We start from the raw sequence: 14788 nt of genomic DNA, 5'->3' as shown, positions 1-14788 counted from the left end.
GAAATGGCCGTTGGACTGGAGTGGTGTGGGGTGGAATATGATCAGGAAGGTTGATGTGATTCACTCAAACAGTAGCCTGAATCTTTGTTTATTTGTTTTCAGTCTCTCTTCATCCATACTGATGATGTGAGATTTTGATGTGAGAAATATTCAAGGATGAGGTGAGAGATTCACCGCTCATTTTCAAAGAATTGGTTTGAATGTGTTTTGATTTCTAACATTGTGTTTTTCTCTTCAGAAAGAAGCTGTTTTCTCACCTAGAATGTTCTTCACATCACTTTCAGTCAATGATTCAAAATGAGACTGGAATACAAAACACCAATATTTTTGAGTTCATAACTTGATGACTATAACTGTACTGTGTACATATTTAAACATATTTAGATTTAATATTGTGTACGCAGGCTTATATATTTGTCATATATGATAGTAATACAATCAGTCAGTGCTAAAGCAGTAACACTGAAATCAAATGTTTGAACCGTTTTGTACTATTTAAACTGTAGCTCTACATAGTTCTCGTTTCTAGTATGAGCAGAATTGAGAACAATGACTGTAAAGCAATAGCTGTTCCAGAAATGCCAGGTCGTTCTTATCCATGGGATCATACAGCGAGCCTGGAGATTTCAGAATGAGACTGGAATACACAACTTGATGACTATAACTGTACTGTGTACATATTTAAACATATTTATATTTAATATTGTGTACACAGTCTTATATATGTGTCATGTGATAGTAATATGATCAGACAATGTTAAAGCAGTAGCACTGAAATCAAATGTTTTTGAACTGTAGCTGTACATCATTTCTAGCATAAAGAGCATTGAGAACAATGACTGTAAAGCAATAGCTGTTCCAGAAATGCCAGGTCGCTCTTTTCCATGGGATCATACAGTGAGACTGGAGATTTCCTGAAGCTTCATGGTTTGGTTTGTGGATGAATTGTCTAGATTTGAACTCCTGTGACTTCAGGCACTTTATTCTGGCATGCAGAAGATGATTATTCTTCTTTAAACGTGTCATTACTTTACTTGTACTTATTTTTATCTGAAGCATCTAGTTCCTGGTGTCAAGTGTCTCGTTCAGGTGCACAGCACAATGATCTCTGTTTTTGAATTGCATGAAGCAAATGATCACGGGGATTAAGTATTTTGATTCTGTTCACTTTGTGAAAGGTTATGAAAGTGTCCAAGTTTACATTACACTGTCCTTATTCCTAAACAGGCGTTTGTTTTCAGTCATTATGATGACTACCCAAATCTGTCCAAGTGTCTGTTGCTTTGCATTCCACAATAAATATTTCACTTCAGCCAAGAAATATGACCTTCTATATCTTGACTTATCACATAGAAAGTTATAGAATATCTAATGTGATCAATGATAAATACAGCTGCTTTGTTGTCAGTTTACTGGTGCAACTAAATAAGTGAAGAAATAAGTGCATTAACATACACTGTATTAAATTGTTTTCAAAGTTAAAACAAAGATTGGAGTACATTTGGTAAGAAATACTATTTCATTCTTTGTACTTCAAAATTGCACATACATTTAATTACTTGCCGTTTCTTTCTTTGTCTTTAATTGTTAAATGTAGCAATTTCTGAGTGAAAATTATTTCAACTATTTTTTTCAGTCTATTGAACACTGCCTTTTCTTTCAGATGACATTTAAAATAAATAACATTTAAAATAATTAATAAAATACAACTAAATAAAATGGAATACGAAGGAACACATTCTATATGTTACGTATATATGACATAAACATAAACATTATACAGCCTACATTTTTTTTCTTTTGAATAACATGCACTGATAAATCATCTTTATAACTAGAGCAGGAACATGAATTAAAGGGGTCATATGATGTTGCTAAAAAAAACATTTTAGGTAGGTGTGGCTGACTCTTAACTTTTATAAAGAATATCTCTTTGGATTTGAGACTTTAGCCTTTGCAACTTTACAGATCTTCTTTATGCACCAAGAGCTTGTAACACTCCAAAGAGAAAGGAAAAATTGAAATCGCATCATATGACCCCTTTAAGAAAAAAACAATTGAGACAAATTTCATTTTCATAAATGCTACTTCACTAATAAAACGGGTCAAATATTTGACATTTAATTAATCCCGTAATGCTATATCCTCGTTTAATGCATGAGCTCATGCATGTTTACATTAACTCCTCTACTGAACACGTGACTTAGCACACACAATGGAGTAATTTAGTACTGGTTTTACAACTCTTAACCTCAACACAAGGCCACTTCCCTGACGTTTGCATTTTAACCTTAAGCTGATTGCGTCAATTGTATCACAACCAAGCAAGTCTTCATTACAGAAACATAATGTTTGATGTCGGTTTATTACTGTGACTTAAAGCTTATTGAGTAACATACATTGCTCCTGGTGTTTTGTGACACTGAATTGCTATCTAACACTCACAAAAACAATTTAATGCGACTGACAATCATATACAAATTGAATTTCTAAGTCTTAATAAAAGCACTTTTGTTTTACTGCAGAAGGTGCCAAGGAAGCTCAAGCATTTCAATCATGTTTGCTCACTATATCATTCCCAGATCAGAGTTTTGACTTGGTTTGACTTGGTATTTTTCACAATATTAATAAATCTAATCTTGAACAGTAGGCCTACAGCATTCGAACCGCACCCTCCATGAAGCAGGTGATCCAGATAACCACATTTACGTCATGATTTGTCAATCATTGTGCATTGCACGAATGTTTTGATTGTACACTGTCGGAAAATGATGAAGTAAACTTCCATGCACATTCTACAGTTAAAAACCCCCTGCAATTCTCAATGGTTGGGTCACTTGTCTGATCTGATGTGAACAGCAGGGGAAAATAATGCTAAACGCAAATAATCAAATGCAGCTAGCCAAATCATTATGCATAGTTAAAGATAAAATAAATTAAATTAAAAATAACAAAATAAATTAAGTAGTGGAAAGTGAAGTAATGTATACACTGAAAAAAGTATTTTTCAGAAGGTTCACAGAATATTCCAAATTAACATTCATATAGCCTAATGTTTTCAATATGAAAAAATGGAACGTTCGCATAATCGAAAAAGGATAGGCTATTTAAAATATTCTAGAAACTGGATGTCTTGAACGTTCAGATAACATTCAGAAATAACGTTCTTAGAACATATTTCTTTGAGCTGGGTATCACTTCTGATGTGGTTTATGCATTTATTGTCTGTTTCCCAAGTTCACCCAATTTCATGGTAGCCTAATCATTTTGAATATAATTTAACCTAAAACAAAAGAGCACAATGCATTGTTTTAATATGAAGGAATTTTTCGTATTGATTTAAAAAAAAAAGAAGTGTTTCACTTGTATTTTAAATTTGGCACTGCATTGCGTTAACGGAAATGTGCGTACAATGAATGTATAATATGGCAGAAAATGTGTAGCCTACTTTTTTACTGCAGAGCATTGTTTTTTAAAGACATTTCGTCAGAGTGAAGTTGCAGTTAAAAAACAACTTTTGTCACCGTCAGTAAAGCAAGTTATTTTTTTCCGCGTTTCGTTTTTGACGCTTGCGTCAGTGGGCGGAGTCTGAGAGTAGGCTAAATGACAGCGCACTGAGCGCAGATCTCACTTTCATTATCGCTGTGTTTCTTGTTCTGTTCTCATCATTCATCAGGGTGATATTCACACAGAGCTGATGTGGATGTTTCTGCTCCTCGTCGATTCACTTTTTACAGTCATCAGACGGTGAATAAAATACTTTCATCTTAATGTGTTTGTAAAGATACCACGTTTACACGCTTAAAGCAGCACTATGTAACTTTTGGCGCTCTAGAGGTTAATAAACAGAACTGCACACATCCCGCGGAAGAACATTCCAACCGGAGCTACTTCTCTCAGTTTATGTCTATGGCGATTCACGCAGAACTTGTGGATGAGTAAATGCTGGCAGGGGATGTGAACTATCCCTTTAACATTTATAAAGTCTTGTGTATTTGTTTTAAGTGAATGACAGCAGCATATTTTACAGTAAATACATGTAAAACACTGTAGGTTGTCATTTACTCAAAATGTAGTCTGACGTGAGTGTTAATCTCTGCAGTGTTTTAAAGCATCTCTGTCCTTTTGCTTTTCTGTCATGGTGTTTGATCTGAAAGTCTCAGAAAACATTTCACCAGAAAACATTTTTGACTGTTCACTGTAATATCGCTGCAACTGTACGCTGCTTTACTTCTTTTATTTTCATATTTGTATATAACTTGTATATAGTTTTTATAAAATAAAAAACCTCTGTGAGGTGTGCATTGCATCTAATAGTAGACATCTGTCGCCACTTTGTGGTTGTGTGGATTTGTTTAATTACATTTGAACAATGAATAAGAACAGAGTGCTGCAGGTACAACATATTTTTTCCTAAATATGATGGGTTTTTGAAATAAGGTCTGTGGTGGATGCTGATAAAAGATTCAATGACAGAGGTGAAGAACACAAACATTTTGTAATAATGACTTAAAAGATGAACCCGGAGTAGACATTAAGAAAAAACAGAAAAAAACAAAACAAAAAAAACAATCTCATCACAGTTCAACTGAAAAACTTTAGAAATTGTTTAATGTAAAACAAATGTTTGATGTCCAGTAAAGTTGAATCATGTAAATCATGTTACTGTGGTTGTGAAAAGAGAAGGACAATGCTTGACCAAACTGCCACCAGATTCGAACTTCACTACTAATCTTAGCAAATCACCCTATTAGATTAAATTACTATATTCAAACAAATTCCATCTTTTTCTTAATCTGAATGTCAAATTACTTGTTGTAAGTCATGCATCTGAATGTGAACTTTGCTCACTTAGACGACTTCGGGCAATGCTTTTTTATATGAGCCTGTAGATTAGATGATGAGACAAAACTCTTCCCACATGAAGAGCACTGATACGGCTTTTCTCCAGCATTAACTCTCTCATGTTTTCTCAAGGTTGATGAATCAGTGAAACTCTTTCCACAGTGTGAGCACTTGTAAGGTTTCTCTCCAGTGTGAATCCTATGGTGTTTTTTTAAGTTGCTGGTTGTAGTAAAGCTCTTCCCGCAGTTAAAGCACACATGAGGTTTCACACCAGTATGAATACTCTGGTGGACTTTTAAAGTGTACAGACGTGTAAAACTCTTTCCACAAAAAGAACAAGCATGAGGCTTCACTCCAGTATGAAGTTTAAGGTGTTTTCTTAAGTTTGATGCCACAACAAATGTTTTATCACACTGATCACAGCTGAATGATCTCACTCCAGCGTGAGTGTCCAGATGCTCTTTGAGAACGCTTCTGTCTCTGAAACTCTTTCCACACTGAGTGCATGTATAAGGCCTCTCTCCAGTGTGAGCTCTCATGTGTCTCGTAAGGTTCATTTTATCTCTGTAACTCTTTCCACAATCAGAACAGGTGAAAGATCCTTTGACTCCAGTTTTTCCAGCTTGTTTTTGTGTGAAAGTCACTTCAGTCTGTGAAATGACTGCCTTTCCTTCTTCATTTGTGAAACGATGAGGTTTTTGAAACTGATGTTGTTTGTCTTCATGCACTTCCACTGGGTCTAAAATCAACAAATAACATTCTCATTATTTAAATAAAGAAGGACAAATGAAAGCACAAAATATATAGTCACAACTCAATATGGTCACAATTCCACCAACCTGTTAGTTCCTCTGTATCTTCATCTCTCATTCTGCAGGGTTCTTCCTCAAACTCCATCTTTCCAACAGTATGTCAGTAGTTTCTCCTGGAGTAATTCCTCCTGCTTGCTTCTTCTTCAGCTGTGGGAAGATGGGAATATTCTCCAGCATTTAAACTCTCATGAACGGCTGTGGAGCGGCTTCACTGAAGGTGTGAATTGTGCTCATTTAGCAGATGCTCAAACACTCACAATCACTCTCAATCGTCCAGCTTTAAGTGTCTTAATCAAATAGTCATTTAGAAACAATTCCATGGATTTATTTGACTTTTTACAACATAGATAAAAAACACTACTAGTAAAAATATATGTAAATCCACAAACATAGCCCACAAACACTCACTTACATTCACTTATATCACCACAATATGCTAATAATCTGTTAGAACAGAAAATAGAATAGATTGTGACTATATTGTATTGCCATAGGTAGAATTTCAATGTTTAATCAAATTAGTTTGGACATAGTTTTTAATACAAAGTTTAATATAGTAGCATTATGCACTAATCGGATGAATGAAAGAATGATACAATGTAAAGTTAATATATGGAGAATGAGAGACAGAGATTTATGTTCAAACACTTTCTTGCATCCAGACACTGAATAACAAGAAACATCAAATGAGTGTTGTGTTGATCTGCTGTACATAACTGTTATTTTTGTCTTTATCTTCTCAAAAGTGTCATCATTTATAATCAGAAACGAGGTCTAGATTTCCAGCACTGTTAAACTATCAGTTCTTCAATTCTCACAGCAGCTCAGAGTGAAGCTGAAAGATTATTAATGAGGGTTGATTGCTGTAATCAGACATCCATTAAACCTGTGAATGTGTGAGAAGTAAAGACAAAGGAAGAGTTTGCAAATCACCGATATGAGCATTTAAGCATTTAACTAGCCTATTCAGTTGTTCATATTGTGTTACACTCTTTGTTTACATTAATTAATCACATTAAATAGCCTATCTTTCTACAATCTTTACACTTTGCCATGTAAATAACCAGTAACGCGTTTCTCAAGTTTTTCCTACTTGCAACATTGGTTTCATTTTATTTCGGATCTCTGAGTCCAAGGCTGCGTTTACACTGCAAGTCTTAATGCACAGATCCAATCTTTTGACCATATCCGATTTTTTGACACGTCTGTTTACATTCACTTTAGACACGACTGGTATCCGATATCTGTGTTTACATTAATTCCCACCCAAAAGGATTGTCTGCAGTGATCGCTTTACTATGCACATGGTAGACCCTCGGGTTTTAAATGGCCGTGCTATTAAAATTATTATTTAATTCACGTCAATGGCCATTATTATTTGATTAAAACGCCATTAAAAATCTTTATGAGCAAACGTGTCGCCCTCGCATTGGGAGTCCTGTGGAGAATCGGATATTTAGACGTAGGTCGGATGTCCAGATATCAGATGTGTATCCGATTAAAATCCACATTTGGAAGTGGCTCAGATCGGATGCAAAACAATCGGATCTCGTGCGGGTTTTTGTGTTTACGCGTGTGCAACAAATTCCGATCTGTGTCAGATGTGAGCGAAAGATCGGATTTTTTGTGCCAGTGTAAACGCAACTGATTCTGTAACCGTTTTTGATTCACTGAAATAAACCGACTCTTATAAGTCATGAGTTCATGAACAGGATACTCCTCGAGCTCAGTGGATTTATAAATTGTCAGATTTATTTCACCCAAATAAATAAATGAATGTACTCACAGTCTGATAACCCATAAACAGCAGTTTTAGAGTCAATCAATGAACCACGTGGTTAAAATGAAAACAAACAACTTCATATTGAAGTTATTCTGAGGATCAAGAGTCAAGACAACACAAAATCTTTTTAACCCTGTAAAGCTTGACATATGAAATAACAGTAAGAAATATACTTTTTTTTCTTTTAATGTAACAATTTATTGAACCTTTAGACAAAAGGTTTGTGTTTAAAATAATGATTTATTACCATCCAGTTGATAAAGCCCTTGATTTCATGCAAATTAAAGTACATTCAGTATCAAATTATTTACTTGAAAGTAATGGATCTGAATTTGGACTTTGCTCACTTAGACAACTTTGGGCAACACTTTTTCTTATGTTTTATTAGAGTAAATGAGCGAGTGAAATCCTTCCCACATGAAGAGCACTGGTGCAGCGTTTCTCCAGTATGAACTCTCTCATGTTTTTTCAAGGTTGATGAATCAGCAAAGTCTTCCCACAGTCAAAGCACATATAAGGTCTCACACCAGTATGAACACGCTGATGCACTGTTAAAACTCTTAGTAGTGAAAAACTCTTTTCACAAAATGAGCAAACGTGAGGTTTCACAGCAGCATGAATTTTAAGGTGTGTTCTTAAGTGTGATGCCAAAACAAATGTTTTATCACACTGATCACAGCTGAATGATCTCACTCCAGAATGAGAATGCAGATGCTCTTTGAGAACGCTTCTGTCTCTGAAACTCTTTCCACACTGAGTGCATGTATAAGGCCTCTCTCCAGTGTGAATTCTCATGTGTGTCGTATGTTGCGATTTACGTATGAAACTCTTTCCACACTGAGTGCATGCAAATGGTTTTTCTCCAGTGTGAATTCTCATGTGATCATTTAGGTGTCCTTTATCAATGAAGCTCTTTTCACACTGAGTGCATGTATAAGGCCTCTCTCCAGTGTGAACTCTCATGTGTCTGTTAAGTTCTGGTTTACGTATGTAACTCTTTTCACACTGAGTGCATGCAAATGGTTTTTCTCCAGTGTGAATTCTCATGTGATCATTTAGGTGTCCTTTATCAATGAAGCTCTTTTCACACTGAGTGCATGTATAAGGCCTCTCTCCAGTGTGAACTCTCATGTGTCTGTTAAGTTCTGGTTTACGTGTGTAACTCTTTCCACACTCTGTGCAGGCGAAAGAACCTCCATGGACTCCAGTTTTTCCAGCTCGTTTTTTTTCAGTCTGTGAAATGATAGCTTTTCCATCTTCATCTGTGCCATAAGGTTTTTGAAACCGATGCTGCTTGTCCTTATTCACTTCCATTGAGTCTAAAATCAACATATTAAATGATCAATAGGTTATTCAATTAAAAAATAACAAATGTGAAATATAATGTTTCATATCGTTCGTTATCAATGATTATTGAAAATGAACAAAACAGCATCATGTATTTATGCATAGCTTAATACAAATAGCCAAAGCGCCGATCACACGACTGCATTTAAAAACACACGAGAGGCAGTGGAATGGAATAAAACCCCCACAAATTCTCGAGACATGTTTTCTAAAAGTTGAACCTCTTTTAACTTTACATGGCTTTCTATTCATCTCTTGTGCCAGACGCGAGTGCAAAAGTCATAGTTGTGCGTCTCAAGAATGCGCCGAATACGCGTCCAGTGTGAACGGCTTGGATTCGGTTTAACCAATATCTTGAGCTTCTATATTTCTCTAATATTTTGAATGGAAAATGCAGCAGCGGCGCATCTAGTGGTTTCTACTGGATATAGACTAACAAAAACATTAAAATGCAACAACATCATCGTCACCGCATCTCGTGCAAGTCTCTCTGACGCACACCTAAAATTCAAACATACTGTTTTTTTCATTCGAATGCGAATTTTTATTTTAAATTGGACTAATAGGCTATTCCTTTTTATTTTATTCACACTCATTTCATTCACACACTCATTGCATGTGCTTGTGTGTTCTGTTGGCTCTCTGCTTGTCACTCATAATAACACGCGCCTTTAAATAAAAAAAAGCGTGAAACTATCCTGCGATATATCGAACATTTTTCTATTGTTATCGATGATGGTGTACTGTCGAAAAATATCTATACCGTTTTATCGCCCAGGCCTATGTGAAAGAAAATTAAATATACTTGAGTCTCAATTTAGCAAAAAATACTGAGTCTACTAGTATCTAATTTTAATTTTTATATGTCAGTTTTCATCTAAACGTTCCTCATCAGTCATGAAAGAGAATGAAGGAAAACACCAACCTGTTTGTTCCTCTGTATCTTCATCTCTCATTCTGCAGGGTTCTTCCTCAAACTCCATCTTTCCAACAGTATGTCAGTAGTTTCTCCTGGAGTAATTCCTCCTGCTTGCTTCTTCTTCAGCTGTGGGAAGATGGGAATATTCTCCAGCATTTAAACTCTCATGAACGGCTGTGGAGCGGCTTCACTGAAGGAGTCAATGGAGCTCATTTAGCAGATGCTCAAACACTCACAATCACTTTCAATCATCCAGCTTTAAGTGTGTTAATCAAATAGTTGTTTAGAAGCAATTGTATTTATTGTAATTTTTACAATAGAGAAAGGAAAAATAGATAAACAAAAAAAAATCTATTAAATACTACTACTAAAATTATACATATATATATAACCGGATGTATGAAAGAATGATACAATGTAAAGTTAATGTAGAATGAGAGACGGAGATTTATATTCAACAGTTTCTTGCATCAAGATACTAAATAGCGACAAACTCTTATTTCTTTATGGTATTTTAGTCTTTATCTTTTTAATCGAAACTTTAAGTTTAACATCACAGTTTTAAAAGGGAAACGGCACTTTAAATGGTTACAAATCGGATGAATGAAAGAATGATACAATGTAAAGTTAATATATGTAGAATGAGAGACAGAGATTTATGTTCAAACACTTTCTTGCATCCAGACACTGAATAATGAAGAACATCAAAGGAATGTTGTGCTCATCTGCTGTACATAACTGTTATTTTAGTCTTTATCTTCTCAAAAGTGTCGTTATGATCAGAAATGAGCTCTAGATTTCCAGCACTGTTAAACTATCAGTTCTTCAATTCTCACAGCAGCTCAGAGTGAAGCTGAAAGATTATTAATGAGGGTTGATTTCTGTAATCACACATCCATTAAACCTGTGAATGTGTGAGAAGTAAAGACAAAGGAAGAGTTTGCAGATCATAAATATGAGCATTTAACTCGGTTGTTCATGTTGTGTTACACTCTTTGTTTACGTTAATCACTCGCATTAAATAGCATATCATTCAACACAATAATTTTTACACGTTGTCATGTAAGTTAAAGCACTAGTTAGGAAGTTTTTCTTATGTACAACACTGGATTCGTTTCACGACGCACGTGACGAAAGTAATAATTCAGGATTCGATCTCTGAGTCGAATCGATTCTGTAAGCGTTTTTGATTCACCGAAATGAACCGACTCTTATGACTCATTAGTTCGTGAATCGGATGGTCGAGCTCAATGCATTTACAAGTTGCCAAGTTTATTTTCCCCAAATAAATAAACAAGCAATGTACTCACAGTCTGATAAACAGCAGATTTAGGGTAAATCAATGAACCATGAAGAGGATCATCATCATCATCATCATCTTCCTCTTCTTCTTCTAGGGTTTGTTGGTGGTTGGCAAACAACTTATTGGTGCATTACCGCCACCATCTGGTATGGAGTGTGGACCAGCAAGTCATATATAGCTACATTGATCAAAAAATAAAAATAAGTAAATAAATAAAATAAACCCTATATCCTTCCACTTATATTAGTTTCTCTAAGATATTGAAACAATAGATTATAACACATGTCTTTTGACTCTTTCCGCAAAATATCTTTTAAATCGTATTTTCGTCTCTCCCAATTTTTGAATGAAATGCCTTCTTTCTGTTCCATATTTCTGACAATATATCATAACATGTTCTACTGTCTCTTCCTCCCCACAGAACTCACATTTCCCTGTGTTATCTTGAACAGTGTTTCATTTAGTCCAGTGCGTCCAAACCTAAGCCTCGATATTATTATTTCTCCTCTCCTATTCCTCCCTGTATATACCTAATTTCTCCCACTTTCCTTCGAATCCTATGAAACCATTGCCCTTTTCTTGTTTCTTCCCATTGACTTTACCACTCAATCTCTTTTTAATGATGCTCTAGATTTCTGCCGTGCTGATATTAACTGTGAAATCAATATGATTAATTTTAGTAACGTCCTTTGCTATTTTATCTGCCATTTCACTTCCTTTAATTCCGTTGTGTGCTGGAATCCATAAAAAACACCATAAGCCCCATCACTTTAATTCTGTATAGTGTTTCTCTCATCTTTATTCAAATATCTGGTCTGCTGTTTGAACACTGTAAACTGGTTAACAATGAGCTTGAATCTGAACAAATGATTGCTCTTAGCGGCCTTGTATCTTCTATCTCTCATTGCTAGTGGCATTTCTCCCATTTCAACCTGAAGTGCCTCTGTTGGGGTTGTTTTAAATCCTCCTGTGCATAACCTCAATGCCTGATATTGCACCCTATCCAATTTTTTAAGCAATGTGAATCTAATATTGATCTAATTAGTCCCACGTATATATTGCCTTCAAAGCCATTCTGTCTGCTCCCCATTCACTTCCAGCTAAGCACCTCATTACATGTAATATTTTCTTACACTTGTCTATTACTTTTTCTATATGTACAGCCCATGTAATTCTTTCATCAAACCATAATCCTAAAAATGTTAAATGTTTCACCCTTTCTAATTCTTGATTATATAACTTAAAAGTTATTCCACAGTCAATTACTTTCCGTGTAAAGATCATTGTTTTAGTTTTTTCAACTGAAAATTAAAAACCCCATTTATATGACAATTCTTCTTTTTTAATAAAACACAGTACTTACCAGGGCTCTCAAGTTTTATCAAAGGTTTGGAGTGAGATTACATCCGTTAGGGGAGGAGCCACTCAAATATTTGCAGCAGCGGCCCCTCGGCCCAATTCGCTCAAGTTTTTGCTAGCAGTTCAATTTGACCTATTGTTCATAATTGACCAGCACAAATAGAAATGATAACAATTGGTAAAACTGATAAAAGACAGAAAATTCATCCAAATAAAATAAACTGTTTTATATAATTCGAAAATATAAATGTATCAAAAAGAAAAGACATTTTGACCCCAAACGAGTCCACTGAACAGGAGTGCTCAGTGTATATACTGTACACATACAGATTGCAGAACCTGCACTGAGCACATATGTCAAGCTGTGTGTGTGTGTCTTCGCTGTCTTGTCCACTGACTCATCCACTATCTCTTGCGGTCTTCTTCACCGTCTCTGCCAACACCTCTTTCACTGTCTCCTCCTCTAGCAACCTTTTTAGGGGGACGACCCTTTGGTGCCCAGAAAGAAATAATACTCTTTTGCTCTTTCCCTGACATCTTTGAAACAGACAAATGCAATGATTAATGTATGCATATAAAACATTACTGAAATGATAGCCAGAGCGCTCTGCTTAAAGAGATGTAGTCTCTAGTCCTTTTTTTATTTTCAGGTAGCCAAAAGCTTCTGGTTGCAAAGCAGTTGGAGAGTTTTTGACTGCCTCAGTAATAATTTAGCACGAATTTGGCTATATTTCCCAACATCTTTGATCACAGGCAAGTAGGGATGTAACGATTCGTATTGCAACTCACGATGCAATATGATTCACGATACTGATTTCACGACATGATTTTCTCACGATTTTTTTTTTTTAACAAAATGAGATTTAAAACAAATTATAAAGGAAAAGGTGTCCTTTTATTATTGCTTGGACAAAATAACTAAATGATTAAAAATGCTGCACATTTCTTTGTGAAATTGAAATATGTCAAATAACAAAACTAAATTGAAATTTTAAAACAAACCCCAAATCAAATAAATAAATATAGACCTAATATATACAAACTAAGACTTTGCCTGTGCTCTTTCCACTTAAAATTAGAGGCAACCACTGCATTTTAATCATGCATTTAACCTTGCATTTTAATCTCAATTTTTTTTAAATATCAACTTCAAATTTGGAACACAACTTTTGTAGACATATGGCTTTAATTTTATAGCAATTTTGTATTTTAAACTATTTTTTCAAATATTTATTTTATATAAAATAAAATAAAAATAGTACAATATGTTTTCTTTACAGTGAATTTAAACTTCGATAACTTTTTAATACTTTCACTTTATTAAATAAGATTATGTAATAATCTGCTAATTGTCTTCTTTAAAAAGAGACCAACCTTAGGTCTGTATTCAAAAGCGTTCATGAATTATAATTTAAGTTTGGATAGTGCACTTTCTCCTGGATTTTCACAAATGGGGATGACAGTTAAGGGGTTAAACTATCAATTCTTCGATTCTCACAGCAGCTCAGAGTGAAGCTGAAAGATTATTGATGAGGGTTGATTGCTGTAATCACACATCCATTAAACCTGTGAATGTGTGAGAAGTAAAGACAAAGTTTGCAAATATGAGCATTTAGCCATTTAAGCATTTAACTCGGTTGTTCATTTTGTGTTACACTATTTGTTTATGTTAATCACATTAAACAGCCTATTGTTCAACACAATCTTTACATGTTTTAAGTTTTTACTATGAACAACACTGCTTCATTTCACGTCGCACATGACATAATAAACCAACTCTTATGAATAATCAGTTTGTGAATCGGACACTAGTCGAGCTCAGTGGATTTATAAGTTGTCAGATTTATTTCACCCAAATAAATAAACAATAAAAGGTACTCACAGTCTGATAAACAGCAGATTTAGAGGTTGAAATGAAAACAAACAGCGTCATCTAGAGGAAAATCTGTGGTACTGACCATCTATTATCATAACTTCATATTGAAATACTGCAAATTATTCTGAGGAACAAGAATCAACACTACACAAAATCTTTTAACCCTGTAAAGCCTGATAATGAATTACCAGTCAGAAATATTTTTTCTGTAACAGTTTATTGAACATTTAGACAAACGTTCTGTTTAAAAGAACGATTTACTTCTGTACAGTTGATGAACCCCTTGATTTCATGCAAATTAAAGCACATTCAGTATCAACCTATATACTTGAAAGTGATGGATCTGAACATGAATTTTGCTCACTTAGACAACTTTGGGCAATGCTTTTTCTTATGTTTTAGTAGATTAGAGGACCAGGTGAAACACCTCCCACATGAAGAGCACTGGTACGGTTTTTCTCCAGTGTGAACTCTCTCATGGGTTTTCAAGGCTGATGATTGAGCGAAACTCTTCTCACAGTGTGAGCACTTGTAAGGTTTCTCT

At 34.9% G+C, this 14788-nt stretch overlaps 1 protein-coding gene and 1 long non-coding RNA gene across 2 annotated transcripts in view; one reads left to right on the top strand and one right to left on the bottom strand.

Moving 5' to 3' along the window:
• LOC107737466 (uncharacterized) overlaps positions 1-763 on the top strand; it is a 3566-nt gene extending 2803 nt beyond the window's left edge. The window contains exons 3-4 of the long non-coding RNA XR_001639801.1: positions 103-161; positions 239-763. This is a non-coding gene — a long non-coding RNA (uncharacterized LOC107737466). The remainder of the gene's footprint in view (positions 1-102; positions 162-238) is intronic.
• A 4074-nt stretch (positions 764-4837) lies between these two features.
• Positions 4838-9942, bottom strand: LOC107737464 (gastrula zinc finger protein XlCGF57.1-like). The gene is made up of 3 exons (XM_016548947.1): positions 9713-9942; positions 8156-8759; positions 4838-5388 (listed from the first exon to the last, which is right to left on the bottom strand). The coding sequence occupies exons 1-3, from the start codon at positions 9768-9770 to the stop codon at positions 4848-4850; spliced, it is 1203 nt and encodes a 400-aa protein (XP_016404433.1). The 5' UTR covers positions 9771-9942; the 3' UTR covers positions 4838-4847.
• Between the last annotated feature and the right edge of the window lie 4846 nt (positions 9943-14788).

The sequence above is a fragment of the Sinocyclocheilus rhinocerous genome, unplaced genomic scaffold, assembly GCF_001515625.1.
Source record: "Sinocyclocheilus rhinocerous isolate Xijiao unplaced genomic scaffold, SAMN03320098_v1.1 scaffold824, whole genome shotgun sequence".
Taxonomy (NCBI): domain Eukaryota; kingdom Metazoa; phylum Chordata; class Actinopteri; order Cypriniformes; family Cyprinidae; genus Sinocyclocheilus; species Sinocyclocheilus rhinocerous.
This window is presented reverse-complemented; position numbering and strand designations above follow the sequence as displayed.

Coding starts and splice junctions, on each gene's coding strand:
- LOC107737464 (XM_016548947.1), bottom strand. CDS start 9,770: ATGGAGTTTGAGGAAGAACCCTGCAGAATGAGAGATGAAGATACAGAG. Junction 8,760..9,712: donor AGATACAGAGGAACAAACAG/GTTGGTGTTTTC, acceptor TGTTGATTTTAG/ACTCAATGGAAGTGAATAAG. Junction 5,389..8,155: donor GACAGAAGCGTTCTCAAAGA/GCATCTGCATTC, acceptor GAACCTTACGAG/ACACATGAGAGCTCACACTG.